Source organism: Selaginella moellendorffii, unplaced genomic scaffold (assembly GCF_000143415.4).
Source record: "Selaginella moellendorffii unplaced genomic scaffold, v1.0 SELMOscaffold_92, whole genome shotgun sequence".
Classification (NCBI taxonomy): domain Eukaryota; kingdom Viridiplantae; phylum Streptophyta; class Lycopodiopsida; order Selaginellales; family Selaginellaceae; genus Selaginella; species Selaginella moellendorffii.
The window spans coordinates 1-26638 of NW_003314353.1; the positions used below are offsets into that span (position 1 = coordinate 1).

Consider the following 26638-nt stretch of genomic DNA (forward strand, 5'->3'; position numbering starts at 1 on the left):
ACAAAATTATACCATACTTAACATAATATATTTAATACTTTTGCTAACATTTATTCCATATTCATTTTAATCAAAAGCTGCTGTAACTATTATTTACATTTTAAACCATGTTTCCATATCTTATTTGGGATATCATTATACTCCTTATAAAGTTTGGACGCACTCTAAAGCTTTTGGTTGTAAAAGTATATTTAGGGTTTTAATGTTTTACTCTTTTTGCCAAAATTAAATCTCCAAAACAACTTATGGTTTACATTGGATCATCACTCTTTTTTCTTCTTCTTTTCCCATCATTTCATGTTGTTTTTTAGGGTGTTATTAGCTGGGCTAGGTACTAGGGTGTATCCATGGATCTATAGCACGTATGTGATCCATGCTCATGTAATGACATCCTAGGTCAGATTTGCCAATGTAAAATATGCTTAAATTCTGGCTTTAGGGTGGCACTCTGTGCAATGACATCTTCCAGACACAATGTGGGATCCAACATGGGATCCAGGGCAATTGAACAATAGTGATGAACTCATGCAATAACATATGAATTTATTTGCATTGATATAATATACTCCTTACTTTCCATTAAATCTTTGGATCCTTTTCCCAGACTCTCTTATGAAGAGGAGAACATGATAGGAGTGGCTGGTCATCATGTTTTGGTGACTTTAAACTCCAACTTTAAATCTGTTTTATACATATATTTCTTTTATTTTAAATTAGCTTGGAAATTTAAATTTTTTCCAAAGAAAACATTTGGGTAGTGAAGAACCCTAAAATACAATGCTGCATTGCGCAGGATGTGGAAGCTCCTGCTTCTTCCAATCCCAGCGACGCCCTCCAGGTATGCTGCAGGGCAGAGATTACAGGAGAATGCAGGCCAGAAAGATTGGCCGGGCAGGGTCTAGCGCCATTGTTTTGGCATCCAAGAACAAATCCAGGAAGAAGAATGTGGAGGACGATGTCGCTGCATATACGACGGCTGCGTTGCCTCTGCTAGAGGAGTATGCTGCCGGATACAGCGTGGCTGTGCTAGAGAAGAAGAAAGATTTGTCATCCAATCTGGGAGCAAAGGAAACTTTGCAGCGTGAGAAATCTTCTTCCAAGAAATCCTCGCTGGAAGAGTTTCTCAAAGGGAAAGTTCGACCATTGGACGAGGACGAAGAGAAAGAAGAGAAGGAAGACGAGAGAGTCGAAGTTTGGGAAGGCGACTTGGGAAGCCCAATGACCGCCGAGGAGGAGCGCAAGCTACTGGCTGAAGCTGAGAAGGAGCTCTCGGAGCTCAGGAAGATGCATGGAGAGCGTTCCATTTTTGAGAATCGCTCGAAGCTTGGGATCGAAGAGGACGACGATGACGACCGCGTGGAAGTTTGGAAGGGAGATAAGATGGAAGTCTGGAACGAAGAGGAGGACTCTTCCACAGATGTTTCTACGAGTGACAAGGAAGATCGAGCAGGAAACAAGAAAGGCGTGCCTGCTGTGATGAGGTGCTTCGATCGAGCAAAGATTTACGTGAAAGCTGGGGATGGTGGCAATGGCGAGGTGGCCTTTCGAAGAGAAAAATACATCCCTCACGGTGGTCCATCGGGTGGTAATGGCGGACGAGGTGGAAACATATACATCGAGGTTGATCCATCGCTCAACTCGCTGCTGTGCTTCCGGAAGAGCGTGCATTTTCGTGCCGGACGCGGCAGCCACGGCCTTGGCAAGTCCCAGGATGGAGCTTTTGGAGACGACTGCGTCGTGAAAGTCCCGCCTGGAACAGTGGTGAGAGACGCGAAGAATTCAGAGACGCTACTCCTGGAGATGACAAAAGCTGGACACAGGGAATTGCTGCTTCCGGGAGGCCGTGGTGGCCGTGGAAATGCTGCGTTCAAGTCGGCGAAGAACAAGACTCCTCAGCTGGCGGAGCGAGGCGAGCAAGGAGCCGAAATGTTGGTTCTCAATCCCCTCCCTTCAAGCGTGATGGTTTGTTCTTCAGTTTTTTTTTTTTTTTTGTTCTTCCTGTCTTGATTTGTTTCTCTCGACTTTCTCTGATCTTTTGAGTTGTGATCTTTCCAGGTGGGTCGATCTGGAGCTTAAACTTGTGGCAGACGTGGGAATTATAGGTGTTCCAAACGCTGGAAAGAGCACGCTACTAAGTGCTATCAGTGCTGCTCGTCCCGCCATTGCTGCATATCCATTCACGACACTACTACCCAACCTTGGAGTGGTGTCGCTGGACTTCGATGCAACGATGGTTATAGCGGACTTGCCCGGGCTTCTCGAAGGTGCTCACGCTGGATACGGCCTCGGTCACGAGTTTTTACGCCACACTGAGCGCTGTCGAGTCCTGGTAAGCTTTTTCTTTTAAACTTTCCTGCGTGCTAAAAGTTTCTTTGGAAAACCAGATTCATGTTATAGACGGTACGAGTCCACAGCCAGAATTCGAGTACGATGCAGTACGACTGGAGCTGGAACTGTTTGATCCTCGCCTTTGCTCCAAACCATCCATTGTTGCTTTCAACAAGATGGATGTCCCAGAGGCTGCTGAACGCTGGGAAAGTTTCCGGAAAGCTATGGAGTCTCGTGGAGTGGAGGTTCGTTCCATGAGCGCCGCAACCATGGAGGGCACGTCGCAAGTTGTACGTCATGCGTATAAGCTTCTACAGACAGTTCCAGTTGGTAAGTATGAAATACTACTTTTAACTGGACTGTGAAACTCTTTCTCTACTATCCTTGCAGAAGAACCCGTGTCGATCTCGAACGACGTAGCTTCGATGGTGAAAAAGGAGCGAAGTAGTCCCATTGGAGAATTTAAGGTGGACGTCGATCCAGAATCAGACCTGTGGCACATTTACGGTGCTGGTGTGGAGCGTTTCACGCAAATGACTAACTGGGAGTAAGCTTACATCTTTTTTATTCCCATTCTTTCGAGCATTACAGTTCTTACACGACTCGCAGGTATTTCGAGTCCTTGCAACGATTCGAGCGGGTCTTGGAATGCAGCGGCATAAATGCCGAGCTAAAGAGTAGAGGAATTCACGAAGGAGACAAAGTTGCGATCGGAGATGTACGTTAAATTCACACTCTTTGTTCTGTGCTATGAGCTCACTGTTTGTTTTTCTTTTTTCTTCGAACTTACAGATAGTTTTCACTTGGCACGATTCCAATGATATTTCAAATGTGGGGACTTGGAGACGCGGCCAGAGAGGCTCAAAAAGTTGGCCACACTGATGCCTCGTTTGTAAAAAAGGTGATATTTTTATCTACAATCTTTCGCTTCTCATCTGTGCGTTCCAGAGAGACATAAAAGGCCTGGTGGTTTAGGTTTTTGCAGCGAGAATGGCTACCAAAGCGGTGTTAACATTTGGAAGATACAAAGGCCAGCCTCTCGGTTCTCTTCCAGCGAACTATCTGCAATGGATGACACAGGAGCTAGACAACCACTGGAATGGCTTGGCCAGGCAAGTCCTATCAGAAAGAAAAGAAGGAGAAAGCTCGAGCACGCAAGAAGGTGGCAGCAACGTTTCTCCTCCGCAGAGCTCTCGCAAAGTCGGATCCATGGTTCTCACTTTCGGGAAGTACAAAGGCCAAGCGCTGGGCTCTCTCCCGGACGTGTACCTGGAATGGATGGCGAACAACATGCACACACACTGGGGGAGACACGCGAGAGAGTTTCTGGATAGCAAGCACGGTGGTGCTCGAGAAGTTCTCATCGCCCAAGAACAGGATGGATCGATCGCGCTGAAGAAGCAGATCCTGACTTGTCAAGAGAGGAGAGACCTCGAGGAAGCCAAGCGGATCCACGCACGGGTGAAAGCCAGCGCCTATCGCAACGACCGATACATCGCCAATCTTCTCATGGACATGTTTGGAGCTTGCGGGAGCGCGGACACGGCGCTAGAGATCTTTGACAAGATCCAGGCGCCCAACATCTTCTCCTGGAACATCATCCTCAAGGTTGTCACGCAGAAGAATGGATGCGATCCAGAGGCGTGGAAGATTTTCGAGAGGATCCCGGAGAAGGAGAAGAATGCCGTGTCGTGGAACATCATGCTCGCCGCGCTCGCGGCCGAGAAGGGGAATTTGCGCAAAGTGGAGGAGTTTTTCTACGAGAGGATGCCCGTCAAGGATGTGTTCTCCTGGACTACGCTGCTCAATGCCTACATAACAAATGGGCGGTTTGACAAGGCCAGGGAGATCTTTGCGAGCCTTGATGACGAGAATGTAAACGCCGCTACGTGGAACACGATAATAGAAGGATATGCCCAGACAGGGGATATGCTGCAAGCCAGAAAGATGTTCGATAGCATGCCCGAAAGAGCGTTGTGTCGTGGAATTTGATGATAGCAGCCTATGGAAAGATACATAATGTGGGAGAAGCAAGAAACCTGTTTGAAAAAGTGAAGGAGAAAAACCAGGTGACTTGGAATGCGATGCTTGCTGTATATGCCCAGAACGGGCATCTGGAGGAAGAAAAAACCTTGTTTGCTGAGATGCCAAAGAAAGATGGCGCTTCGTGGACGTGTTTGCTGCAAGCACACTGCCATGCAGGGACAACCCATGATTCGGAGGAGATCCTGCAGAAGATGCCGTTCGCAAAGACTATTGTGCACTGGACGATGCTGCTGGATGCCCATGCAAAGGCCGGGAATCTCGATCGAGCGAGGGAAGTTTACGACCAAATGCCGGATCCGGATGCGATCGCGGCGAACGCCATGCTCGCCGCGTATGCACACAGAGGATACATGCACGAGGCAAATGCGCTGTTCGAGCAAGTTGGAGACAAAGTTGACGCCGCGACGAAGAACATCATGATCCTGGCGCATGGATCGGCCGGGAACTTGGAGGCATCCAAGCGACTATTCGACGAGATTATCGAGAGAGACCTCTACTCGTGGTCGTCGCTCATGCGGGCGTTCTCCTTGAGCAGCATGAACGAGGACGCGATTCATCTCTTTCGTTGCATGCTCGTCGAGGGCTTTGCTCCAAACGAAGTGGTTCTCCTCGTCTACGCGACCGCTGCGTGTGGGCGTGCGAGCTCGCTGGACGATTCCCGGAGCTTCTTTGCAAACATGCTTCCGGACTATGGAGTGTCTCCCGGCCTAGATCACTATGACTGCATGGTTGGAGCTTTCGGAGCCGCGAAGAAGATGGAAGAAGCAAGAGAGCTCATTGATAGCATGCCTTTCGAAGCTGATGCTCGAGTGTGGATGACTCTACTCGCTTGCTGCCGGAGGCACTTGGACGCGGAGAATGGCAAGCTTTGCGCGGAGAGATTGTTTGTCTTGGATCCAGAGAACGTTTCACCGTACAAGATCCTTGCGGAGATCTACAGCCAAACCGGGAGAGAGAAAGACATTCCTGGATTGAAGAAGATGGTGAGAGACAAAGGTCTCCACAAGCTCGAGGCTGAGAGCCTGATCCAGATCGATGGCATCACGCACAAGTTTCGAGTGGGAGACACTGCTCATCCGAGCATCAAGAAAGTTCGCAAGGAAGTCGCGAGGTTGGCGAAGCTGATGGAGAAAGATCATGGGTATAAACACGAGAACTTGGGATGGAGTGAGTGTGGCGGTGGTGTTCACAGCGAGAAGCTTGCGATCGCGTACGCGCTGTGCGAGAAGAGCCGTGAGATCTCGCTCGTGAATAACTTGAGGATGTGCGGTGACTGCCATACTTCTGCGAAGATGATTTCCAGCGTGGTGAAGAGGAAGATCACGGTACGTGACACGCAGAGGCTGCATGGTTTTGAGAATGGTGTTTGCTCTTGCGCGGATACCTGGTAAGTTTTAGTCTATTGCGGTTCCAGAGGTGGGAAGATCGCGATGGATCCATTCGTTAAATCCACCCTGGAGGTGGAAAACGTTTGTGAATCCTGCTTCCTGGAGTTCATATGCCGCTTTCAATGATCTGTAAGGAGAGTTTCTTTGTGAGAGTTTTTGACGCGAGATCGACGAGAGTACCTCGACTGACGTCCAAAGAAGCGCTCGGGATCCTTGAACTTCTTTGCTTTAGGCCCCGTTCTCTCGACGTACGTGAGGAGAGTTCCTCCAATGCTGCACAGGACGATTACTTTCTTGTTCTTGTCGCCGTTGACAGCGTCGAGAGCTTTCTCCACGAATTCTGGGTTGCGCTCTGCCATGCAAGCTCTTTCAGTATTCCCTAGTTAGAAACGAGGGGAAAATTTAACCTGTGCCGGAGAAGTTCGTAAGCAAGGCAAATCCCAGTCGCCTGCTCAACCAGACCAAAGCATCAGCAAAAAATCTTTGAGAAAAAAGGAAGTAGTAGGAAACCTGGCATTTGCTTTGAGATCGTTTCCTTGAATTTGTCGGAACAAGGGAGCGGACTTTGTTCCCTCGCCGTGCACCTGAGAAAGAAGAAAAAATGGATCTTGTGCCGAGAAATACGATGAATGATCCAAAAGAACCTTTTCGAAGGGTTGACACTCACGAACGTCAATAAGAACTGCGTCACCGCTCTTCATCATCTTGTATGCTTCATCGCAATCGAGGCTCACCAGATTTCTCTCTGTTAGCTTTCGATGAATTTCTACAAAAGAAAGATATAGAACAAGAGAATCAGTCGGTCGAAATTTCATAGCACTCACCAATCCAAGCAGTGTACTTGAATGCGTCGTCAAACAGGGATCCAACGTAGCCATTCCGGGCGGCGACATCGGCCTTGAGCTTGTTGAGCTTGGCCTCCATCGTGTTTTGCGACACGAATTTGTCGTAGAACCATCCCCGGCTGCTACTGACCTTGTCCGCCGCGGGAGCGCCATCGCGATCGCTTGCCCTAGCGCGCGTCGCAAAACCCTGATTGCGAGAAGGAAGAACTAGCGCTCGACTAGCAGAAAGCAATGGAGCCATTCATTTCACTCACTGGCAGAATATGCTCATTTTGAAAAATCTTCCAACAGAATATACTATCGTGAATACTGACAGAATATGCTGCAGACTTGACGGAATGTGTGTTAAGCTTATAGGGGTAGAACCCTAAACCATTCTCTTCGGGAAAAATGGCGGGATAGAGGAGCTGCGCAGCGACGCGCCTTGGATCGGCCGAAATATCCAAGATCATCCGCGGCGATGAGGTTTCCATCGCTTGTCTTGCTCGTGTTGTGCGGCATTTTGGCGCAGGGGCAACGCGACGACAACGGCGGCCACAGGTGCTTCCCAGCGATCTTCGGCTTTGGCGACGATTGGGGCGATGTCGGGAACCTCCAGGCGCTGTATCCGGCGGATCTTGAGAAGCTGGAGGACGAGGCGCCCTACGGGATGTCCTACTTCAAGAAGCCTGCGCGGCGGCTCTCGGACGGGCGCTTGATGCTGGATTTCGTCGGTAATATCGCTCTCCTTGCCCATTCTTGCTCGAATCTCATCTTCTTTTGGGCGATCCGCAGCTCAGGCGCTGGGAATGCCCCTTCTTTCGTCCTACGCTGTGGGGGTTGTCTCGAATTTGCAGCACGGCATCAGCTTTGCCGTTGCCGGGAGCACTGCGAGCTCGATTGGTTTGCAGCAGAACCCGTATCATCTCATGATTCAGATCCAGTGGCTCCAGAAGCTCGAGTCGGACGTGAGAGACGCTCTTGGGAATCAATCTCTTGGTAACTTGGCTCTTCCTTGTTTTTTCTACTTGGTTTTTCACTCCCGATTTTTTCCAGCTAAGACCACCGAGACTTTGCCTAACGAGCATTCGTTCCAGGAGGGTCTCTACATGATTTCTACCGGGCAGAACGACTACAGATACGCATTCTTCCGCGATAACAGAACGGTTCGTGAAGTGGAGCGCACTGTAATCCCCTACGTCGTGGAGAACATCACCGCCACTGTTTTGGTAAGTTTTCCTCTAGACTGGCGTGTTTAACTTCACCAATTTTCCTCGTGTAGTTCCTCTCGACGACTTTTAGAGCTGCCAACTTCATGGTCTTCAATCTTCCACCTCTGGGATGCTCGCCCGAGTTCCTGACCAGCTTTGCCAGCACGGATCCCAATGACTACGACACCATGGGCTGCCTCATCGACTACAACCGGATCACAGTTCTTCACAACGAGCGTCTCAGGGTCACCATAGACGTGCTGCGAGCCAGCTTTCGGGACTCCGTCCGGAGGCTCATCTACGTCGACATGGCCGCAATGGTGACTGGCATCGTATACGATCCTGAATCCAGAGGTATGTCCTTCCAAGCTTGTTTGTTTCTCTTCTCTAATTACGAATCGTTCTTGCTTTGCTTCCAGGCTTTCAGAACGGACTAGAAGCTTGTTGCGGGACTGGAAAGCCATACAACTACGATCCGCGAGTTCCCTGTGGGACGCAGCGAGTGATCCGCGGCAGGAACTTGACCGCTCGTGCCTGTTCTAATCCGAAGCACTACGTGAGCTGGGACGGCATCCATACCACCGAGGCGTTCAACAAGGCCGCAATCCACTCGGTTCTTTCCGGACACTACATCGAGCCCCAAACGCAGCTTGGGTGCCGCGTCAACTTTAGCGAGTTTTGAAGCGTTACCTGATTACCTTTTTGTAGAGTTTGTGCTGTTCGTGAATAAGGAAGAATAATTTTCTTGACAAAATAATTGTAACAATGAGCTTTTACAAACAAATCCACACTGCACACTCTAATTCACACACTAATCTAAACTTACACAATGTTTCTTCTTCGCCATCTTTCCATAAAGATATGTTGCGGCCTTGCTTCTCTCGACTCTGTGTGGTTCTTTCTGTTGAGATATATGTTGCGGCTTTGCTTCTCTCGTCTCTGTGTAGTAGTCCCTTCGGGAGACATATAGAGGCCTTGCTTCTCACTTTTCTGTGTAGTCCTTTCTCATTAATCCATTGCAAATTCCTTGCTTCTCCCTTCCTTTCCTAAGTTGCAGTGGTGTTGTAGATGAATACTTCGTCCCTGTTCCTCTCCCGGTGGCAGCAGCAGCAGCGGAGGCAAGACCGAACAACCAGGAGCAGCAGGGCAAGATTAACCAACACGAAAGGAGTCCACCTGACCGCTGCCAGGGGGTAGTAGCAACCATGAAGAGGAGGTGGCACCGCACTAGGACGTGCTTGTCGTAGCGCTTGTGGTGACACTCGTGGCGTTTTTGTAAGAGGATGGACCGCAAAATCTTCTTAATCACACTAAAACAAACTCAACTTCTTACTTAAGAACCCTAACACTTTTTTAAAATGTAGAATCCCACTTACATGAGGGCAAGATATAGAGGTTCCAGAAACAAGTTTGTATGGTACTTTAGAGTTATTGAATTGTGTATATGCTGCTAAAATGTGTACTCCTGGAGCTGTAATATCAGGCTGAAAGAACAAAAGTCTCAAAACAACTAACAAAATAACAATTAAAATATACCTTGAGTATGTCTGGATCAACCGACCAGAGGATGAAAATGCTGCCATTAGAGGAGAAGGCTTTTGATTTGTCAATGAAATCTGATGTTGTATCTGCGCTACAGGAAACCTAGCACGCACAAAAGGTTAAATAAAATACAAAACACAAACATTTTTACCTTGTAGAATTTATATATGAAAAGATGGCTTCTCCAGCTTTTTCATCAACATAAACTGAAGGAAGAAACTTATTTCCAGTATCTTGATCAACTTGAGTTGAGTTGCAAAAGATAATCCCAGCTCCACCGGCACTAAAAACTGCTAAAGATTGGAAAGGTGGATGCATCCACCCCCTCAAACATGCCACAATCTTTCCTTGGACTTTCTTGGGATCCAAAGACCCATTCAAGCACAATTGCCTAATAATATCATCTTAATTCGTAACATTAAGAATGATTGTTTTACTGACATTGTTTTTTAACAACTTCGTCATAACTTAAACTTATTATATACATATTTTTGTTTTATAACTGTTATAAATGACTTAAAATCTTCAAAAAAAATATAATTTTTACTTTAAATCTAGTTACTAATAATAATAACAACTGAACATTTTAAGTTAAATTTATAAAACTATTGTGTCTTAAATTTTAGCTTAATGACAAAATTTTAAGTTGTATAATGCAATAAGTCAAACTCGTGTTGCACACCATGTAAAATAACACAGCTAGGGATCAGATCACACTTAAAAGGATTAGAGAAAGTCTAAAAATGAAACAAATAACATTTCGACTCTTGAGCACAGCCACACTGAATACTCCTGTTGCAGAAGCGTCATATATGCTCAACTAGATTTAGATCGGCAATCTTTTAATCTGTCTTGCAGGTTAGGGTTCTTCAGTACGATACAAGAGATTAAGGTGCCTTTTCTCTTCTTTTCTTCAATTTTCATATATTTTGAGAATATCTTCAATGACTAATTAGCTAATCACTCCATTTTCACTGTCAACTTTTTAAGTTTGCACCATGTAATGACCAGTGTGATTATCACGACCAGCACAGTAAGAACAGAAATGACATAGAAACTGGCCCATAAGGGTTTTACCTCGTAGGTAGCCGTGGTAGTGAGCAACACCACGCTACCATCACTGAGGACCTGAGGTACAGTTTGCGCCTGCAAGATGTCCCGGTCCTTCTTTATGCTTTCCACGCTGCTATATGCTGTATATGCTAGTAAAACTGCATGGAATGTGAAGTTAGTGAATCAACTTGGCAAGAATAGGTTCACCATACCTGCAAAACCGAGCACCAGGAGTGTTCTATAAAGAAACTTAAACCAAAAGCTGGGTTCCTGGCTTGAAAAAACTGATTTACTGCTCGACTGAGCAGCCTGGTCGTCAGTGTTGGAGTCCCCTACGGCGCCATCCCTGTTCCAGAAATTCTGAAACGACTCTTCGATATCTTGCAACTTGTGACTCGTTGCCAGGAAACATGTTCCCAGGAAGGACACAATCGCTGACAAAATTCCGGTGTAGACTTGGTTTCTGTTGTTTGATCCGTCTTTCCACAGCTTGTTCTGCTTGAACTTGACGTCTCTGAGCTGTAACATGGACTCAATCATCAGCTTGATCTCTGTGCTGATTGCAGTGTCCAGCTTGCTCACACATAGCTTGTCCTTAAACTCGAGCTGTCCCATAGGCAGATCTTCTAAACAGGGGGTACTGATCTTGTTCTCCCGGGGAGTGGGAGCCCAGAGGAATTGTCGCATCTTGTTCAGGTAGTACTCACCATCTTCAATGCTCAGTACCAGCTGATTAGTACTGCACCTGTTCTGAACCTCCACACTCGATGGCACCGGTGACTGCTGCATCAATGCTTCGACACAGGATGTTGTGTTCGCCATGGCTTGCAAGTTATCCGCTGTGACGGTGGTGAGGGCGTACCCGAAAGAGACATTCCCCTTAAAGGTTGCAATAAATGGTGCAGGCTTGTCAGATGAGATGTTGTGTGTGTTAAGAACAAGCCAATTGGTTCCACCGGCGTTCCAAGCCCAGTAAGACTTTGGCAAATTGCAAGGGGAACGATAGTCGAATGATCCCCAACTACTAGTGTCCATGTTCTTGGTGACCACGATACATACCTTGGTTGAGGAATTGGAACAGCCGCATTGGAGGGTAGGAAACCCAAGGTATACTGCGGCGTCGTTGCTGTAGTAAGATGGTGCAAACCCACACTTTGGCACATCCTTAGTGTTCGTAACATAGTAGTGGCTCGAGGTGTTGAGCTTCTGGTACTTGGTGAAGTCCGTCCTTGCATTGCTAGCGTAGTTGGAAAGGTAGAATCCTGCTGTGCTATGCTGCATGTTGTTCAGATCTGGCTCAATGCTGGGTGCAGTAGCAGCCCTGTAAGGGACACCAACAAGGAGCAGGCTGAGATCCACCTCGTTTTCCATCGAAAGGATGGGAGTAGTCCAGAGGCATGACCGATTGCTCTGGCTACCACCGATGGATAGGCACATGCGGATGCTGATACCCCAGTCCACTTGCATCCTCCATTGCCAGTTGCGCCGGTGCTGCTTCATGTGACCGCCTGCTATGTGGGGTTCGGCTGAGGCGTACAGCTTGTTGGCTCCCCCATCACTCGTCGAGTTGCTGATCACTCTCCATGCACTAGCTTGCTGGTAGGCAGAATTGGCGAGCTCGATGTCGATGCCAGTTGTCGTGGAGAGGACGCTGGCGAGGGAAGAACGCAGAGACCATCTGTAGAACGGATCGAATTCGTTGACAAAGCTGTTCACTTCGGGGCATGCAAAACCCTCCCTGGACGGGAGGTCGAGGTAGAAATGATCGTCATCGGACCCATGACAGGAATGCGGGAGAAGTAGTAGTGCTGTTGCAGGCAGAAGCACTGAGAAGAGCATACTTGACAAGAAGGAGGATTCTCAAAGCTAATTGCAGAAGCGCATACAAATTCAAGAAAACATATGAACTCAAGAGGATCAGTGTGTGAGATGGAACAATGCATTTACTTTGTCACATAAACTATATAGACATCTTTTCGCTTTCATAGCAGATTAGTCAAGCTTCTTGTTCCTTTAGACAAATCCTCATTAACAAATGAGCTTAAGAGGTCTTCCATCAGGTTCAGGGTACTTACCAGTCCAAGACAGCTGTAAATATCTAATCTTTCTTGTTCACATGGCAAAAATTATTTTCTCGAAAGTCTTATTTGAGATGAAGTCAGTCTGCACAAGTTGACAAATATAAAACAACTTCACGTATTTAACAATGTCTTAAAAATAATAATAATAATAATAAACAGGTTATTCTTCGTTGATGGAGTCAGAGGCACAAAGAAACTATACCCTTTTAACACACTAATAACATATGTCATAGCTACGACATAAAAGTCTTAGTGGTCATGTGGACAGAAATAGTGAGTACTCTTCTTATAATAAGCTACTGGTACCAATTACAGAAACATGCACCTTGAATCTGCAAGAAGATTACACTTATGTGGGACAAGATAAGCATAATACCTATTCAAGCTTTTAAAGCTGTCGAAAGGGTCATGCATGACATAAAAAAATTGTGAAATAGATTTTAGGGGCATCACATTAGTAGAGTTTAGATAGACATTATTTGTTCTAAAAAAGGTTTGTTGCACATAAATTGTCTAAAACAATATAAAATCCTCACTAATATGGTAGAAACTTGTAAAGTTCTCATTACACACAAACATAAGGGATGAACTCTAAAGAAAAAGAATGGTATAGATGGCTTGTGAAGCTTAAAGATGGTAACTTACTTGGCTTACAAAGTTATAAAATTACTTCTAACAGATAATGTGTTTGGAAAACATGTACAGTCTAATGACCTAAACCTATCACAAAATGTTATTCTCACAACTTTAAATGATCTCTCTGTAAAAGTGAATGATTAAGTCCTTTCAAATGACTGGCAGAAGAATAATATATAGAAGTAGACATTGTAGAAATATATTTGGATGAAGAGATGTTAGAGCACCTTATTGAGTTCTTAAACTTAGTAACATCATACAATATCAACACCAAAAAAAGCCTTTGTGAACTAATTATAACTAAAGCACTACCAAATATTATAAAATTTGAAATTCTACATAATACTATGCAAGGAAAAATAAGTCCTTCTACCAAGAATCTCTGTAAAACCAACTACATAGACATACCATTCATCCTTAAACACCAACAATTCTCTATAAGGTTTGTCTTCTCTATAAAAAGTTGCAAATCAAACACTACAAAATGTAGGTATCTAGCACCCACAGTTGCACTTTCTAAAGGAACATCAAAGAAAAAAATGATAATATCTATCAAACAGTGTGCAAGGTGTGCTTTAGAACCATAATGTTTACATAAAAAATATTGTACACAAGGAAATTCTCTGGGATTCATGTCACCAATGCAAAAGAATTCCTATTTATTTGGATTTAGTATGCTAGAATATCTAAAATGATATCTAAGAATATTCTAAATATATCCACTATCTAGGCCGATATTTATGGGATATTTTAGCATCTATTCATTTGCATTTATAGTTTATAAACTTTGTTAAACACATTTATATTCCATCAAACTTAATTTGTTTAACTCTAGTACAAATCTCTTGCCAAAGATCAAGTGAGCCTAAGCAGGAATCCAAGAATCGGGAAGGGGAGAAGAATGAAATTAATGTGCTTCATCTTAGCCACCTCTAGATAGATTTGGAACTCACTATTACTTGCCCTAGGTCCTTGTATGGGTATTCAAGTAATTTAAAGTATCTCTCCTGGCACATTTATTTATTTCAAATTTAGTCCATCTCTCTCTCTCTCTCTCTCTCTCTCTCTCTCTCTCTCTCTCTCTCTCTCTCTCTCTCTCTCTCTCTCTCTCTCTCTCTCTATTATAATATACAAAACTATACATAATAGTAAGTACTATTCAAATTGTAATGGCTTTCTTCTAAAATTAAATTATATTTATGGTTTCAAGGTTCCTTGATACAAGGATTAATGCAAGCACTTGGAAGATGATAGTGCTGCTACAAAAGATACTCATCGAGCCTTAAAAACTCAAATCTCAAAATATAAAGATTTAACTTATAATAATATAAAATAGAATAACAACAAAAGAATAATATGCCAATATAAATAATTTGCTGCATGCATTCTAGAAATCAAATCATGTGCTATCTACAGTAAAAATTAAATTGATTTATACTTGCATAATAACCTTCATAAAATCTTATGTTATGTATATTAATAACTAGCTTCTGTTCTGGTTTCACTACTATGCTTTAAAAGAATCATGTTGGAACATGAATGTGCAAACTATACGTATAACCATTGTTGAAAAACCATTATATTTTATTAGAACCATATGTTTTTGTGAGAGTTACAAGAAAAACCATATAGAAAGTAAAATGAAAACAATATTCACGGGAGCATGAGCACTCACGCCCATCAATCACTAGGAGCATCAACTCCTCAAGGAATTGAACTTATAATATGGCAACTATCATCCACACAGAGCCTTCAACAAAGCTCTTCCTTCTCCTCCTCACTGCTTCTGGCTTTTCTCTTCCTCCTCAAGCGTGTTGCCAAGTTTACAACCCCACCAAGTGGAAGTTGGATCCTCTCCGACTACTTCAATCACTGACAGTCTCACACCTCAGATGAGAAGTATGGTGTGGTGAGAGAAGTTCTCCCAGATATGGTGATAGGACTTCTTTTTCTTTCTTTCAATTTTGACAAACCAACTGTGTAACTGCTATTGTAAACAACCTCTTGTGAGTTAGATTTGTAGAGTTTAAGTTTTGTAAATGATGTGCAACTAAAAATAATTATGAGAAAAGCTATAATTCTTTGATAGAATGAAAACAAGATTTTAAGGGTATTGTCAGCACCCAGCGTGATCTCTATCACCAGCACAGCATGAACGTATGGAAAGGAATTGTCTCAATGCAAATGCGGGAAATCTTAAATCAAACTGTCCTCCACGACATGCCGTGCGAAGAGAGAGAATTGTTGTCCTAGGGATTAGGGTTTGTGGGAAAATGGCGCTGCTAGTGGCGAAGAGGACGAGCGCGGATGTAGAGATGGCGCGCGGCTTCAAGGAGCATGCGACATGGAGCCCCTACGAGAACAATGGCGGGTGAGTGATCTTGGATCGCGCTTTGCTTCCTGTGGACGGATTTTCGCAGGACTTGCGTCGCGATTGCTGGATTGGATTATTGCATCGTCGCAGCTGACACGAGATTGTCGCTTGGCTACAGCATACTGACCAGAGGCCATTCTAAGCTGTTTAAGCTGTAAGTTTTTCTTGAGTTTGGAAAAAATGTGATTTTTCTTTCCTATCTTTCGCAGCTCAGACACTGCGGTCATGGCTTCCTCTGGCTTCCAGGCCGATGTGAGAACTCTGCAAAAGAATCTAGAAGCCCGGCAAAAGGTTTGTTCCTCTTTGTTTCCAGATTTTCGCCTTAGACCGCTGCTTTTTTGTTTCTCTCGAAACAGGGTTACTACCATCAGCACGGGAAACCAATGTCTTGCCCAGGGATGGCGCAGCTCCTGTCGAACACCCTCTATTACAAACGCTTCTTTCCATACTACAGTTTCAACGTTCTTGGTGGTCTAGACACCGAAGGTACGTTTGGAAGAGAGAATCAAAGTCTAAATCTTTGTGGAGGCTTGTAGGCAAGGGATGTGTCTACACTTATGACGCTGTTGGTTCTTACGAGCGGACAGGATATAGTACCCAGGGAAGCGGTGCAGAGTTGATAATGCCGATTCTGGATAACCAGCTCAAGTCTGCCAGTCCTCTCCTTTATCCTCCAAGGGTGAGAAATCGTTCTTCTCTGTTGCTGACTGCGGGGAGTTTACAGGAAACAGCAACGCCCCTCACGGAACAAGAGGCTTTGGAAATTGTCAAGGACACTTTCGCTTCGGCTACGGAGCGCCAGATATACACCGTTCGTATTGCGTTTTCTGGGTCTCGCGAGCTTGAAACTCAACGCAAACTTGTGTGGTGTTGCAGGGAGATGGACTTGAGATTGTTGTCATCAACAAGGATGGAATACACAAGGAGTATTTAGACCTCAAGAAAGATTAGGCACTCTCTTTCCACGCTGTGTTGAGTCTTACGATATATTTCATGCCCTGACTGCCGGGTGTGACTTTTTCATTTGTGTTATATTCTTAAACTAATCCTTCTTGGTTTAGGGTTGACAAAAAAACGTTACAAAAACTGCAAAAGGTAGATTTATTTTGTTTCCGTTAATTAATTCTAACTTAATCATCTGTAAATTTTATTTTATTTTAAAACAACCTAAAGAAAAGCAGCAAATTATTTCTATTGGCATCCTATTCTTTTTTATATTATTACAAGGTAAAAAAAATTGAATTTGTAATATTAATTTTCTTATAATTGGAAGAAAAAAGGCTATTAGTATCTCTAGTATTGGCATTATCATCTTCATATGTTTGCATTAATCTTCATAGCAAGGGACGCCAAAATTATATTATACAACCAAGAAAGACCTTGCGAGAGATTTCTTCTTGGATGGGCTACACTACACCCTTTTGGAGTGAATTGGGGTGGTTGGAGTGATTGTTCCATAGAACTTTCTGGCTTATCTCAACAAAGTCAAGTCTGCATTAACTTGTGAAAACATAATAGTTGTTAACAGACACCTTTGACAAGACTAGTCTTTCTCAAGAGGCACAGGGGAAAGTTTGAACAAAGAAGATGTTGAGAAGACGGATGCAAAAGGCTGTTTATGTTCCAAAAGAGGAAACTTTCAGCATCCAGGCTTGGAAAGGCCTAGGAACTCTTCATCTAGATGCAAGAGCAAGGCTATAGTCATACAGCCTTTGTTCTTCACTGCCTTGGGAACGAAGTCTTATAATGGCATTTTTTCTTCAGGGCTGCTGACTTGCAACACCTTTCTCCAAATATCAATCCCTCCAACGGTGCAGTTCTACATACACGTAATCCTAGGCAAACGATTGGCCAAAGAAATATGTGAATTTCTATGAGAAATGGAGATCAAGTGTTAATCCTCAGTCATAGACACCATACTTGCAATTACACCATAGGGATATAACACTTCTCACCACAAACACCAACAACCCAGAGAGGATTGCATTTAGGTTCTAACCCAGGATGTGACAAGGAAGTGTAGGAGGTGGATAGGTGAAGCCCAGGCTAGGAACTGAAGGCTTGACCTGGAAAAGTTCACCAAATCACGTAATAATATAAAGTAGACTAATAACAAAACATTATTATGCTAATATAAATCATTTGTAGTGGATATTTCTAGAATATTCGTACAATCAACCTAAAATATTCTAGCATATTTTATCGGTGAAGATTAAATAAACAAGAAGATTTACATGGTCAGTTTATCGTCTCTCATTAACTAGCTTCCCAAGCCAATAATCAATGGGTTGTTTGCTTTGAATGCTATTCATCTTTGTTCTGTTTTCTTGTGTGATCCGTCGGCACACAGGTGGTTCATTCGGTGTACAGGGCGTTGAGCAGCATGGGATTTCTGCTGGCTGTTCTTCAGGTAAACAGACGCACATTTAGTATGGTGCTGATGCAGCGGACGTTTAGGCTAGGACACTATCAAAAGGAAGAAAAGGGATTCCCTCCTAAGCATTTAAAATTGTTCCTGTTCTTCATCCTATCGAGAAAAACTAGAGCTTTTCTACCAAAACTATTTTCAGCTGTGTGTCATTTACAAAAAACTTACACTCTACGCATCTCACTCACAAGAGGTTGTTTACAGTAGCAGTTACACAGTTGGTTCGTCTCAACTCCTGCAAAATCGAAAGAATGGAAAAGAAGTCAGTGATGGAACAAACTAATCACGCAAAGAACTATCATACCTGGACGATACGATCGTCCGAGACATGCGGAAGGACTTCTCTCACCATGCCCACCATGCTTCTCATCTGAGGTGTCAGACCATCAGTAATGGAAGTAGCCGGAGTGGATCCAGCTTCCACCTGGTGAGGTTGTAAACTTGGCGACGCGCCAGAGGAGGAAGAGAAAGGCCAGAAGCCCCAAGTGGTAGAAGACGGTGGCGAGGAGGAAGAGGAAGAGCTTTGTTGATGGTTTCGTGTGGACGATAGCTGCCGCATTATAAGCTCGATCCGGCTGAGGCCCCGTGGAGCTGATGATGCCGAGCCTTCTCCTGGCGATTGACGGGCGTGAGAGCTCCCGGAACCGGAGAAGTGTCGCACCATCAACTCTAGCCTTCCGAGGCCTCGAGAGTTTGAAGCGGCGTTGTCAGAGGAGGACTGCCCGGCTGCCACCGTCGTCCACTCCGAATCAGATCCAGAACCTCTACATCGACGCATTAACAGTGTCAAGCTTCGATGACGAGCAAAGGTGCCTACCTCCACAAACTCGCCGCATTGTGTTGGCTCGTTCTCGTGAAGCTCTGGTGGGAACGTCCCAGAGTTCTTAGATTTCCCATGAAAAGGGGCCTTCGACAAGTTGGACATGAGTATGTGTCTGCGAGGCCTTGATCTAGCCTGCACAGGGCCAAGTTCACACACATGAGAAAATTCTTAAACATGAAAGTTTACCATGAACGCAGGCAAGAGAGGTGGAACAGATGAGCGCATGGAAGTCTCTTCGCTTTCACCATTGGCTCCTGAAAAAGACGGTTCGCTTTCGTCAGTGAAGTGGAATGCTGCTGTTAGACACTAACTTTACAAATAGCGCAGTCGTCGTCATACGCCAGGAGTTCCTCTTGCGTGGCGTCCGGCAACGCACCTTGCAACGTGCTCATGGCCGTGCGCATCCTCATAAATCCCTTAATTCGTTTGAGGATTGCACTTAGAAGTGCCTGGAAAAAATGGAAGTGAGTGTACGTGGAACCAACGAGGTCGTTCTTACCCGGAGGTTGAGAAACAAAATGGCATCGACAACTTGAAAGGCAAGGCCCCTCAGCCACCAGATATGAAGGCAGTGTCCCAAAGCCAAGAACAAGCTCAAAAGGTCCATGCCAAAGCTGAAGTTACGAACTATCATTCCCTTCCACTCCCACGACGCACCTGGTCATAATATCTTTCAGCCAAACAAAGTGTAGCAAAGCCAAACAGAGCACCTGCGACTGATCGATCTGGCTGCAAACCATTCGTTGCAGCGGGAGAAGTGTCTAAAGACTGACGCTGCCATGTATCCAATAGTTGCACCCCATGAACTAAAACAGCCTGGAATCACAACAAATGAGAACCAACGTTTACAAAGAAACACTACTAAGACCTGCAACGTCTCAAACGCAATGCTCAGCGGTTCGAACAAAAGTAGCATGAAAGTGCTTATTCCCGTGTCCTTGAAAACCACGAGACACAATTGAATCCTGCGACACCAGAGAATCACAGCTGGTTAGCATGAAGTCGAAACGTGCGAAAACCGTGAAGCTCACCAGAACAAGTCCGAAAGTAAAACCAGGACAAGCACCGAGAAAACACGCAGATGAGCATAGACTGTCGCAGTTGGAGAAGCATTTAAACGGTCCAAGCGATCCCTCGCAAGACCTTGGAACATCTAGAAGAACCAGGTTACGTTACGGCGGTAAAGATCCATAGTCCCCATACCTTAAGGAAACCAAGCACGGCGAACCACGCGAGCCAGAGAGCTATTTGCATCATCTCGGGCTGGACAACCCAGGTGAGAAAGAGTCCCTGTACATCAATGAATCGCTTTAACTTTAAAAAGCCTTTGCAAGGAATCTCGCCTACCTTGAAGAGGACGTAGTTGATCATCCGTTCCACGACTTTCTGAGTCTCCAGGAGCGTAAGAGTACCAAAGAAAATAGTCTGCACAAAGAAGTAGAAGGGATAAGCAACGAAGACAATGGAAAAAAAAAAAAGTGTTCAAACCTTCATACAAAGAGCTAGAACAACGAAGAAGTTGACGAGGAGATTGGCCAGCAGCACGATTGTGAGAGACGACTGAAGCAGCGATTGGAGCAATTGAGCTGTGTCGACAGGATCAAATGCCTTCTTGTCCACGGAAATCCCTGGCAAGACCTTCTGGAGCACCGAATTTATCCTCCACACAATCCCGCCCAAGCTAATCGCCGTGTACATGGCCACAAACGATCCATAGCCTCCAGCCATGGTCTCGAAATCCCTCTCAAACAAGAAAGGAGGAGGAGAAAGAAGAAGCTCTACATTCGGATGAACCCTATAAACCCAGGGAGCTGAGCTAGCTCCTGCGATGCCGCGATTCTACAGCGATTCTAGCAAATCTTTCTCGCGGCAATGGCGACCGCGATGCGAAATTTACCCGCGACGATCGATCGCTGCGCGCCAGGCCGCGGAATCTTTCCTCCTCCGCCCTGGAAACAAGAGAGGGGAGAAAAACCCTTCGACCTAACAGTCCACTCGAGACTATTTCACTTCTTCCAATTTCTATATGGTGACAAACACACACATTGATTGGATCCTTTTAAATCCTCTCTGGATAAACTTTGCCTCTATTTGTGTGTCACAAGTGAGCGCTTTAAGTTATAAAGAAGAAAAAGAGACAATGCAAAGCTTGTGAGCTCTGGGTTTTTCTTCTTCTTCTTCTTCGTGCTTATTTGGATTGTCGCGAGGTAAAAAAAAAAAATTTCATCTTTCACGCTTTGCGTTGAAGGATCGCTGAAAAAATCATCGCTGAGCCGGGTGAAAAACTTGGAACCAAAAAATCTCTCATGCTTTCCTGTCTCGAGTGGAAAGTTTGCCTCTTCTGTGTGTGTGTCTTTGTTGTTTTTTTCATCGCTAGCTATCACCACCATGAGACGAGCCCGAGTCCGTCGGAGTTTATATCTCCCTGGAATGATCTAGATTAGAGAACAAAAAGAATTCAAGCTTGGAAGTTTTCTTGCTTACGATGACTTCCATTGGAGCGAAAGGTTGAGCGTCTCTTTCTTGCTCCAGAGGAATTGGGGGATATCTTACTTTTAAAACTCTAAACCGGACCTAGAAGAACGAAACAGTGAGTCCATGGATTAGAAAACAGTGATTCCGCTCACCTCTTCTTCAAGGTCCATGAACATCTCGTTTTCTTGGTAGTTCCACACCCATAGTTTCTCGTTCTCGTCACTGTTTGATATTGGATCGGATCAGCCGAAGAAACGAAAGCAAAAACTGGATTTTTTTGCTATGACTTACAATTTAGAGGGCTGCTGGAGTTGATGGTGAGGCACGATTATGTCTTCGAAAAAACCCATCGACACTGGAAACACGAAAAAATCCCTCGATCAAACCAAGAAAAATAAGTTCTTTCGAAGGGAAACTTACAAACCAGCCCATTCTTGTCGCATTTCTTGAGCTTCGCGACCAAAATCTCTCCTGGAAATGGACGAAACATGACCAGCTGAAACTCCACCTGGAAATCCCCTTAAAAATTCGCTATCTTTCGAGTAAAGGAGATTGCTTACAGTGTAAGTCGGAGCTCCATCGCCAGGGAAAACAAATCCCCCTTCGATCGATTGGATATCGTACAGCGACACGCACAGCCCCAGATCCTTGACGACCTGGAAATATATAAAAACCAACAATGTAGCTCCAATGGGGGAGATTATCACCGGCGATCGACACGCACCTTGTCCAGGAACAATCTGTGGATCTCGAGCGTGATGGCGTCGAGCAGCGGCAGCACGAGATTGGCGGGCGGGATTCGCAGCGTGTCCCGCAGCTTGGACAGGACGAACATCCTTAAAACCATAAACCCTAAAAACCTATCCACTGGCCTTTGCCTAGTATAGCGGCCTTTGGATAGGTTTAGCGCGTGCGAGCACGAATGGAGTTCCTACCGTAGTGGTAGGAACTTCATTTTTTAAAATGCACGTCGGGATTTCGAATCTCTCTAGATTGTTTTTTTTTTTGGCTTTTTCTCTTTTATCGCGTGATACGAAGAATCCCATTGCACTGAGACAATAGGATTTTCATATAGTACTTGGAGCCTCGCGAGAGATTGACTTTGGAGCGTTTAGCAGCCGGAAGGTCGTCGATTGTACACTCTGAAAATCCGCGATGCACAAACCTGCGAGCATTCTCTCGTTAGTTTCATGCGTTTCCCATTGTTTTGCGAACTTACCAGTCGGCAGTGCGCGTTGTTAGGAGAAAGAGTTTCTCCAGTCCGGTCCTTGCAGCTTTTCTTTCGATGTAATCTAAAAGAACAAAATGAAAAAAGTCGTTTTTGACGAAGAAAACTTGAAGCTTACCGAGAAGGCTGTCACCTTGGCCGTGGCCACGGCACTCCGGAGCTACTGCAAAAGCGGCAATTCTCCTGATTTCTCAGCAGGATATGGGAAGAGCGCAGCGCATGCGATCAAGCATCCATCTCTTTCCACCACTATGAAATCGTCAATTTCTTGAATCAGCTGAAACAGAAAGTTACATGAATACCAAGAAGAGAATAGAGGAAGAACTTGCCTGCTGTTTGCTCCTGTGGACGAGGATGCCATGCTCTTCCAAAGGACGAAGAAGTTGCTGGATGCCCAAGATATCAGAGCTTGTTGCCGAGCGAGTCCCTTCATACATATCACTGCAGCACAACAGTTGGATCGGGAAAACGAAATCAAGAAAAATGTCATACTTGGAAATCATAGTTCCAATTCCATCTCGCGTGTAAAACTCGAGAAGGATTGCACCTTCGACAGTACAATCCAGAAGATGAACACGCGTAACACCGCCCTGTTGGAAAGTTAATAGTAAACCAGATGCACGAAAAAAAGAGAGGATAGAAAGCATACCCGACAAGCGAATACAGCCGCAGCCAGTTCCGAAAGATGTGTTCTACTTTGTCTTTCCCGGCCACCAATTGCAAAACCCGAGTTTTGATCCGTATGTGAACTTGCCATGGGACTTCCATTTGAGAAAGAATCAAGTCCCAAGCTTATGGAGTATTTTGCTCCAGCGACAGCCTTGACATAATCAGCAGCAGTGTAACTTTGGCTCGTTTGAGTTCTGATCGCTTGATCTGCTTGCTCGAGCGTCATGAACTTAAGAACACTGTTCTTCTCGTCCACAATCGGACCGTCGACCAGACAGAGCAACTTATCGGCCGTGAGGGCTGTTGCGCAAGAGGTCGCTACTTCATATGTACTGCAACAACGCTACCAAAGTATGAGATCAAGCTCCAAAAGACTACTTATTCGATGAACCTTTACCATCGTGGACATACTTGCAATTCAAAACGTCTCCAGAGCTCGAGTAGCCAAGGTTGCTAAGGATCACGATGCAGTTGCAATCCAACCTCTCTTTGATGCGGACGATATCGAGCTTCTTCACTTCTCCTGTAGCTCCAAAGTCGACTCCATTAACAACACCTCTCCTCTGAAAGTTTATAGAAAGTCTATAGGAGGAGCAAAGGTCTAGAAAAATACACACGTACCTTAGCCGAGAGAAAGTTTCCTCCTGCAACGCTCAATCCAGCCCGTGCAGCTCCACCATGCCGTCGCAACACAGGGACCATTGGACCTCTTGAAAGCTTCGCTTCTATATCCACGAGGATTTTCCCTGCCGCTTCCATCGAGGCTTCAAGAGCGTTAGAGTCTGTGACTCTGTAGGCTCCAATGTAGCAAGGCTCCTGACCTGGAAGAAACTCCCATTTCTTAGTAGACACGATTATAACGCGATGACTACAAGAAAAACTTGTTTTTCTCAAGATCCTAGACAAGAAAGAGCAAGAAGAAACCTTACCCCTTTCTCGGAGAAGAGCATCGATCTGGATATGAGTTCCAGGAACGATCACCAGCTTGATGCCGAGTCCATGTAGAAGAGAGATATCCTATAGAAAAGATAAAATGCCATGCTATGGTTTCTACAAACATACCTGAAGAACATTGTCTAGAACAAGACGATTGGCGATAACTTCACCAGGGATGACGATCACGAAAGTACTGCCCCGATGGCCTTGAATGTATGGCCAGGCTTCGCGAAACCAGCTCACATACTGCCTCTGCTTGTCCATTGTCATGGCAATCCCCTCGCCGCTGGCGCTCATCGCAATGCAGCGAGCTGTGAGCTTGAGATTGGTGGCAGCGCGCAACCATCCTGCGCCAGTACCGCCAAACGAGCTCTCGTTCTTTGCTCCGGCGTGCACAGCGCCCCCGCACAGCGGCATGGTAGCCATCATCCGCCCTAGCTTGAATTAACTGGTTTAAAATACATTACTTTGATTAAAATCATTAGCTTGACTTAAAGCAATCGATGGCGATGGCGGAGCCCCTTGAAATGCTGAATTTCTTCTCCATCAATGCTGGTAAATTTTCTTTTGGTGATCTATAGGAGAACTTTCTCCTAGGTCAATTCATCTCTTCTTCTTTGACAATAGCAGATGAGGAAGAAGAACTAATGAAAAACACTAATTAGCTCATTTAGTTGTTTTCTGTCACTTTAGAATTAGAGTTTTCTATTTTTCCAGAGGCTTTTGGTTATCGATTTGTAAATCATAGGTACTGTTGACATAGCAGACAGTTCTGCAATTCGTTCCATCCCCGGCAATTATCGCAATGTGGAGAACCGCGGCTTGGCGATCCAAGGCAGCCAATTGTCCTCTTTCTTTATGCTGCACGCTGAAAATCTCTTGGATCAAAAAGTCCTCTCGGAGAACCAGCTTTGCAGCAGTCCCAAGGACTTCCTGTAGAAAAGTCTACCGAGGAAAAACAAAGGGATTATACTGCTTTCCTTTTCTGGTATTCTCAGCATTTCCAGACTAAGTTTGTGTAATATAGAATTTTGAAATCCTCATTCCATCAGAATATCTGATCTACTGGGATGGACTGCAATGAGGCTAGCGACTGTATACTCTCCATTGCTCCATATCAGCTTCCCGAAAACATCATTATCAATGTTTGAGTCGCCCTCCACTCTAAATATCACCTGGAATGCTTTTGTCTCGCCCTTGTGCTTGAACCGCAGCACTGATGGATGAACCGACACCGACACACTGTCCGGTGCCTCGATAGATGCCGTGTAGTTCGTCGCATCATCTCGGAGATGGCAATGGATGGATAGTTGAGGTCTGTGGGATTGTCGGGACACGTAGCAGAAGTTTCCGTGAGGCATTGAAGTTCAGTTTGGTTGTATCCCAGACCGCAGAGATATCCAATGTAGTCTTGCTCGTCGGCGTCGTATACTAGGCCAGGGTGTGCAGCAGCATTTGGATTTACGTGCCCTCCACCAAAATGAAGGGGTGTTGCAGGAGTTCCTGATGAATTCTTGATTGGTTCTCCAAGATTATCGAATGAGTAACCTGTTTTGTTTTGAAGTGTCATGAACCATGGAGGTTCCATGGTCCGTCGGAGTTATTGAATTGTGCGTGTGCTGTTAGAATGTTTACTCCTGGAGCTGTAATATTGGGCTGAGAGAACAAAAGTCTTTAAAAACTACCAAAAAATTAGCCTGGATCAATATGGTTGGGTGCTATGAAGGGAGCAGGCTTTTGATTTCTCAATGTTATTTGATGCTGTATATCCGCTATAGGATCTCTGCCAGGCACACAAAGGTAAGAAACAGAAAGAAGAACGAAGATTTTACCTTTGTAGATTTGATATATGAATAGATGGCTTGTCCAACTTCTTCATCGACATGAATTCAGGGAAGAAATTTATTATCAGGATTTTGATCGACTAGAGTGGAGTTGCAAAAGATAATTCCAGCTCCGCCAGCTCGATCAACTTCGCGTGATTGGAACCCTGGCTGCATCGGCCCTCTCAACCATGCCCGGACTTTCTCGGGATCCAAAGACCGGCTCATACACAATTGCCTGCAGCATTAATAGTGTTCTCAAATCTATACATTAAGAAGATATTTTACCTGGCTGTAAAGTTGGAAGTTGGCAAGCCACCATCGGCTCCCGCAGCAAGATGATACCACTACTTTTTTAATCTTTGCTCCGTCATACTAAAACCCCGAAATGATTTATTGTTGCCAAGGTAAAGGTCTCCAAAATAGGATCGATCAAGAGTGCTCGATCCAACAGTGATGACCCAAGGAGCTCCATTTTGCACAGAACCAGGACCCAGAGTCTGCTGCGCGTTTCCAGCAGAAGCTACCACCACAATGCCTTTCTGCACGGCATGGAATGAACCCGATCGACAGTGCGTGCTGGAAGTAATCGCCGAATACGCAGAAAGCGTGAGTCTGGAGCGCCACCTTTTGCAGTGCCTTTTGCGTAGCCAAGCCAGTTTGCGTTTCTCACGAATCGGCCTCCGGCAGTGGAAGCCGTGTGAGTTCCATGGCTGTGAACATCTCTTGGAGAAAGAAGTTCTTGGTGTGCTTTTGCATATGCCTCGGGACCA

General features: G+C 45.1%; 10 protein-coding genes and 1 pseudogene across 13 annotated transcripts; 6 read left to right on the forward strand and 5 right to left on the reverse strand.

Moving 5' to 3' along the window:
- The first annotated feature begins 776 nt into the window (after window positions 1–776).
- On the forward strand, window positions 777–3262 carry LOC9662258 (probable GTP-binding protein OBGC1, chloroplastic). The gene is made up of 6 exons (XM_002988849.2): window positions 777–1928; window positions 2056–2329; window positions 2385–2658; window positions 2719–2875; window positions 2938–3046; window positions 3121–3262. Exons 1-6 carry the CDS (start codon window positions 778–780, stop codon window positions 3208–3210), a joined length of 2055 nt encoding a protein of 684 aa, XP_002988895.2. The 5' UTR covers window position 777; the 3' UTR covers window positions 3211–3262.
- LOC112341853 (pentatricopeptide repeat-containing protein At2g45350, chloroplastic-like) lies at window positions 3129–4320 on the forward strand. Its single transcript, XM_024662688.1, has 2 exons — window positions 3129–3229; window positions 3277–4320. Exon 2 carries the CDS (start codon window positions 3319–3321, stop codon window positions 4318–4320), a length of 1002 nt encoding a protein of 333 aa, XP_024518456.1. The 5' UTR covers window positions 3129–3229; window positions 3277–3318.
- A 152-nt stretch (window positions 4321–4472) lies between these two features.
- LOC9661849 (pentatricopeptide repeat-containing protein At4g02750) lies at window positions 4473–5765 on the forward strand. Its single transcript, XM_002988850.2, has one exon. The coding sequence runs from the start codon at window positions 4473–4475 to the stop codon at window positions 5763–5765; it is 1293 nt and encodes a 430-aa protein (XP_002988896.2).
- Window positions 5756–6884, reverse strand: LOC112341864 (rhodanese-like domain-containing protein 14, chloroplastic). Of its 2 annotated transcripts, XM_024662727.1 has the most exons (6): window positions 6587–6883; window positions 6407–6528; window positions 6273–6346; window positions 6170–6210; window positions 5943–6114; window positions 5756–5889 (listed from the first exon to the last, which is right to left on the reverse strand). In XM_024662727.1, the coding sequence occupies exons 1-6, from the start codon at window positions 6846–6848 to the stop codon at window positions 5769–5771; spliced, it is 792 nt and encodes a 263-aa protein (XP_024518495.1). In that variant the 5' UTR covers window positions 6849–6883; the 3' UTR covers window positions 5756–5768. The 2 variants fall into 2 exon arrangements, with proteins under 2 accessions (XP_024518495.1, XP_024518494.1); XM_024662726.1 differs by having other exon boundaries at window positions 6273–6528; window positions 6587–6884.
- A 183-nt stretch (window positions 6885–7067) lies between these two features.
- Window positions 7068–8052, forward strand: LOC112340468 (GDSL esterase/lipase At4g01130-like). The gene is made up of 3 exons (XM_024662708.1): window positions 7068–7554; window positions 7643–7815; window positions 8020–8052. The coding sequence occupies exons 1-3, from the start codon at window positions 7068–7070 to the stop codon at window positions 8050–8052; spliced, it is 693 nt and encodes a 230-aa protein (XP_024518476.1).
- Window positions 8043–8597, forward strand: LOC9661850 (GDSL esterase/lipase At1g54790). Its single transcript, XM_024662751.1, has 2 exons — window positions 8043–8151; window positions 8217–8597. Exons 1-2 carry the CDS (start codon window positions 8106–8108, stop codon window positions 8477–8479), a joined length of 309 nt encoding a protein of 102 aa, XP_024518519.1. The 5' UTR covers window positions 8043–8105; the 3' UTR covers window positions 8480–8597.
- Window positions 8598–15355: 6758 nt separating this feature from the next.
- Window positions 15356–16541, forward strand: LOC9662259 (proteasome subunit beta type-1). Its single transcript, XM_002988852.2, has 7 exons — window positions 15356–15480; window positions 15530–15637; window positions 15693–15774; window positions 15840–15969; window positions 16020–16162; window positions 16208–16294; window positions 16360–16541. Exons 1-7 carry the CDS (start codon window positions 15383–15385, stop codon window positions 16432–16434), a joined length of 723 nt encoding a protein of 240 aa, XP_002988898.2. The 5' UTR covers window positions 15356–15382; the 3' UTR covers window positions 16435–16541.
- A 1417-nt stretch (window positions 16542–17958) lies between these two features.
- On the reverse strand, window positions 17959–20691 carry LOC9661852 (E3 ubiquitin protein ligase RIN2). Of its 2 annotated transcripts, none has more exons than XM_024662721.1 (12): window positions 20223–20691; window positions 20082–20159; window positions 19938–20024; window positions 19766–19887; window positions 19603–19699; window positions 19445–19550; window positions 19234–19391; window positions 19046–19183; window positions 18921–18988; window positions 18729–18866; window positions 18216–18675; window positions 17959–18146 (listed from the first exon to the last, which is right to left on the reverse strand). In XM_024662721.1, exons 1-12 carry the CDS (start codon window positions 20460–20462, stop codon window positions 18096–18098), a joined length of 1743 nt encoding a protein of 580 aa, XP_024518489.1. In that variant the 5' UTR covers window positions 20463–20691; the 3' UTR covers window positions 17959–18095. The 2 variants fall into 2 exon arrangements, with proteins under 2 accessions (XP_024518489.1, XP_024518490.1); XM_024662722.1 differs by having other exon boundaries at window positions 20231–20312.
- Window positions 20692–20788: 97 nt separating this feature from the next.
- Window positions 20789–22085, reverse strand: LOC9662260 (DNA-directed RNA polymerase III subunit RPC8). Of its 2 annotated transcripts, none has more exons than XM_024662723.1 (7): window positions 21934–22085; window positions 21770–21865; window positions 21630–21717; window positions 21501–21564; window positions 21362–21431; window positions 21219–21308; window positions 20789–21169 (listed from the first exon to the last, which is right to left on the reverse strand). In XM_024662723.1, exons 1-7 carry the CDS (start codon window positions 22054–22056, stop codon window positions 20822–20824), a joined length of 879 nt encoding a protein of 292 aa, XP_024518491.1. In that variant the 5' UTR covers window positions 22057–22085; the 3' UTR covers window positions 20789–20821. The 2 variants fall into 2 exon arrangements, with proteins under 2 accessions (XP_024518491.1, XP_002988954.2); XM_002988908.2 differs by having other exon boundaries at window positions 20998–21159.
- A 100-nt stretch (window positions 22086–22185) lies between these two features.
- Window positions 22186–24459, reverse strand: LOC9662261 (annotated as a pseudogene).
- A 623-nt stretch (window positions 24460–25082) lies between these two features.
- On the reverse strand, window positions 25083–25630 carry LOC112341859 (subtilisin-like protease SBT5.3). The gene is made up of 2 exons (XM_024662709.1): window positions 25432–25630; window positions 25083–25327 (listed from the first exon to the last, which is right to left on the reverse strand). The coding sequence occupies exons 1-2, from the start codon at window positions 25628–25630 to the stop codon at window positions 25083–25085; spliced, it is 444 nt and encodes a 147-aa protein (XP_024518477.1).
- Between the last annotated feature and the right edge of the window lie 1008 nt (window positions 25631–26638).

Excerpts from the sequence above, each read along its gene's own strand:
- LOC112341864 (XM_024662726.1), bottom strand. The coding sequence starts at position 6,848 with ATGGCTCCATTGCTTTCTGCTAGTCGAGCGCTAGTTCTTCCTTCTCGC. Across the intron at positions 6,115-6,169 it reads TACGAACTTCTCCGGCACAG|AGCGCAACCCAGAATTCGTG; the intron begins GTTAAATTTTCC and ends CTTGCATGGCAG. Across the intron at positions 5,890-5,942 it reads TTCTTTGGACGTCAGTCGAG|ATCATTGAAAGCGGCATATG; the intron begins GTACTCTCGTCG and ends CTCTCCTTACAG.
- LOC9661852 (XM_024662721.1), bottom strand. The coding sequence starts at position 20,462 with ATGGCTGGAGGCTATGGATCGTTTGTGGCCATGTACACGGCGATTAGC. Across the intron at positions 19,888-19,937 it reads CCGTGCTTGGTTTCCTTAAG|ATGTTCCAAGGTCTTGCGAG; the intron begins GTATGGGGACTA and ends TGGTTCTTCTAG. Across the intron at positions 19,551-19,602 it reads TTGCGTTTGAGACGTTGCAG|GCTGTTTTAGTTCATGGGGT; the intron begins GTCTTAGTAGTG and ends TTGTGATTCCAG.
- LOC112341859 (XM_024662709.1), bottom strand. The coding sequence starts at position 25,630 with ATGGAACCTCCATGGTTCATGACACTTCAAAACAAAACAGGTTACTCA. Across the intron at positions 25,328-25,431 it reads CTACATTGGATATCTCTGCG|ATGATGCGACGAACTACACG; the intron begins GTCTGGGATACA and ends GCCATCTCCGAG.
- LOC112340468 (XM_024662708.1), top strand. The coding sequence starts at position 7,068 with ATGAGGTTTCCATCGCTTGTCTTGCTCGTGTTGTGCGGCATTTTGGCG. Across the intron at positions 7,555-7,642 it reads TCCAGAAGCTCGAGTCGGAC|CTAAGACCACCGAGACTTTG; the intron begins GTGAGAGACGCT and ends GATTTTTTCCAG. Across the intron at positions 7,816-8,019 it reads ACATCACCGCCACTGTTTTG|TTCTTCACAACGAGCGTCTC; the intron begins GTAAGTTTTCCT and ends ACCGGATCACAG.
- LOC9662260 (XM_024662723.1), bottom strand. The coding sequence starts at position 22,056 with ATGGTTTTAAGGATGTTCGTCCTGTCCAAGCTGCGGGACACGCTGCGA. Across the intron at positions 21,432-21,500 it reads CTCCAGCAGCCCTCTAAATT|TGACGAGAACGAGAAACTAT; the intron begins GTAAGTCATAGC and ends AATATCAAACAG. Across the intron at positions 21,170-21,218 it reads TCGCTCCAATGGAAGTCATC|ATCATTCCAGGGAGATATAA; the intron begins GTAAGCAAGAAA and ends TCTCTAATCTAG.
- LOC112341853 (XM_024662688.1), top strand. The coding sequence starts at position 3,319 with ATGGCTACCAAAGCGGTGTTAACATTTGGAAGATACAAAGGCCAGCCT.
- LOC9661849 (XM_002988850.2), top strand. The coding sequence starts at position 4,473 with ATGCCAAAGAAAGATGGCGCTTCGTGGACGTGTTTGCTGCAAGCACAC.
- LOC9662259 (XM_002988852.2), top strand. The coding sequence starts at position 15,383 with ATGGCGCTGCTAGTGGCGAAGAGGACGAGCGCGGATGTAGAGATGGCG. Across the intron at positions 15,970-16,019 it reads TGGTGGTCTAGACACCGAAG|GCAAGGGATGTGTCTACACT; the intron begins GTACGTTTGGAA and ends GGAGGCTTGTAG. Across the intron at positions 16,163-16,207 it reads CTCTCCTTTATCCTCCAAGG|GAAACAGCAACGCCCCTCAC; the intron begins GTGAGAAATCGT and ends GGGAGTTTACAG.
- LOC9661850 (XM_024662751.1), top strand. The coding sequence starts at position 8,106 with ATGGCCGCAATGGTGACTGGCATCGTATACGATCCTGAATCCAGAG. Across the intron at positions 8,152-8,216 it reads ATACGATCCTGAATCCAGAG|GCTTTCAGAACGGACTAGAA; the intron begins GTATGTCCTTCC and ends CTTTGCTTCCAG.
- LOC9662258 (XM_002988849.2), top strand. The coding sequence starts at position 778 with ATGCTGCATTGCGCAGGATGTGGAAGCTCCTGCTTCTTCCAATCCCAG. Across the intron at positions 1,929-2,055 it reads GGCGAGCAAGGAGCCGAAAT|GTGGGTCGATCTGGAGCTTA; the intron begins GTTGGTTCTCAA and ends TGATCTTTCCAG. Across the intron at positions 2,330-2,384 it reads CTGAGCGCTGTCGAGTCCTG|ATTCATGTTATAGACGGTAC; the intron begins GTAAGCTTTTTC and ends TTGGAAAACCAG.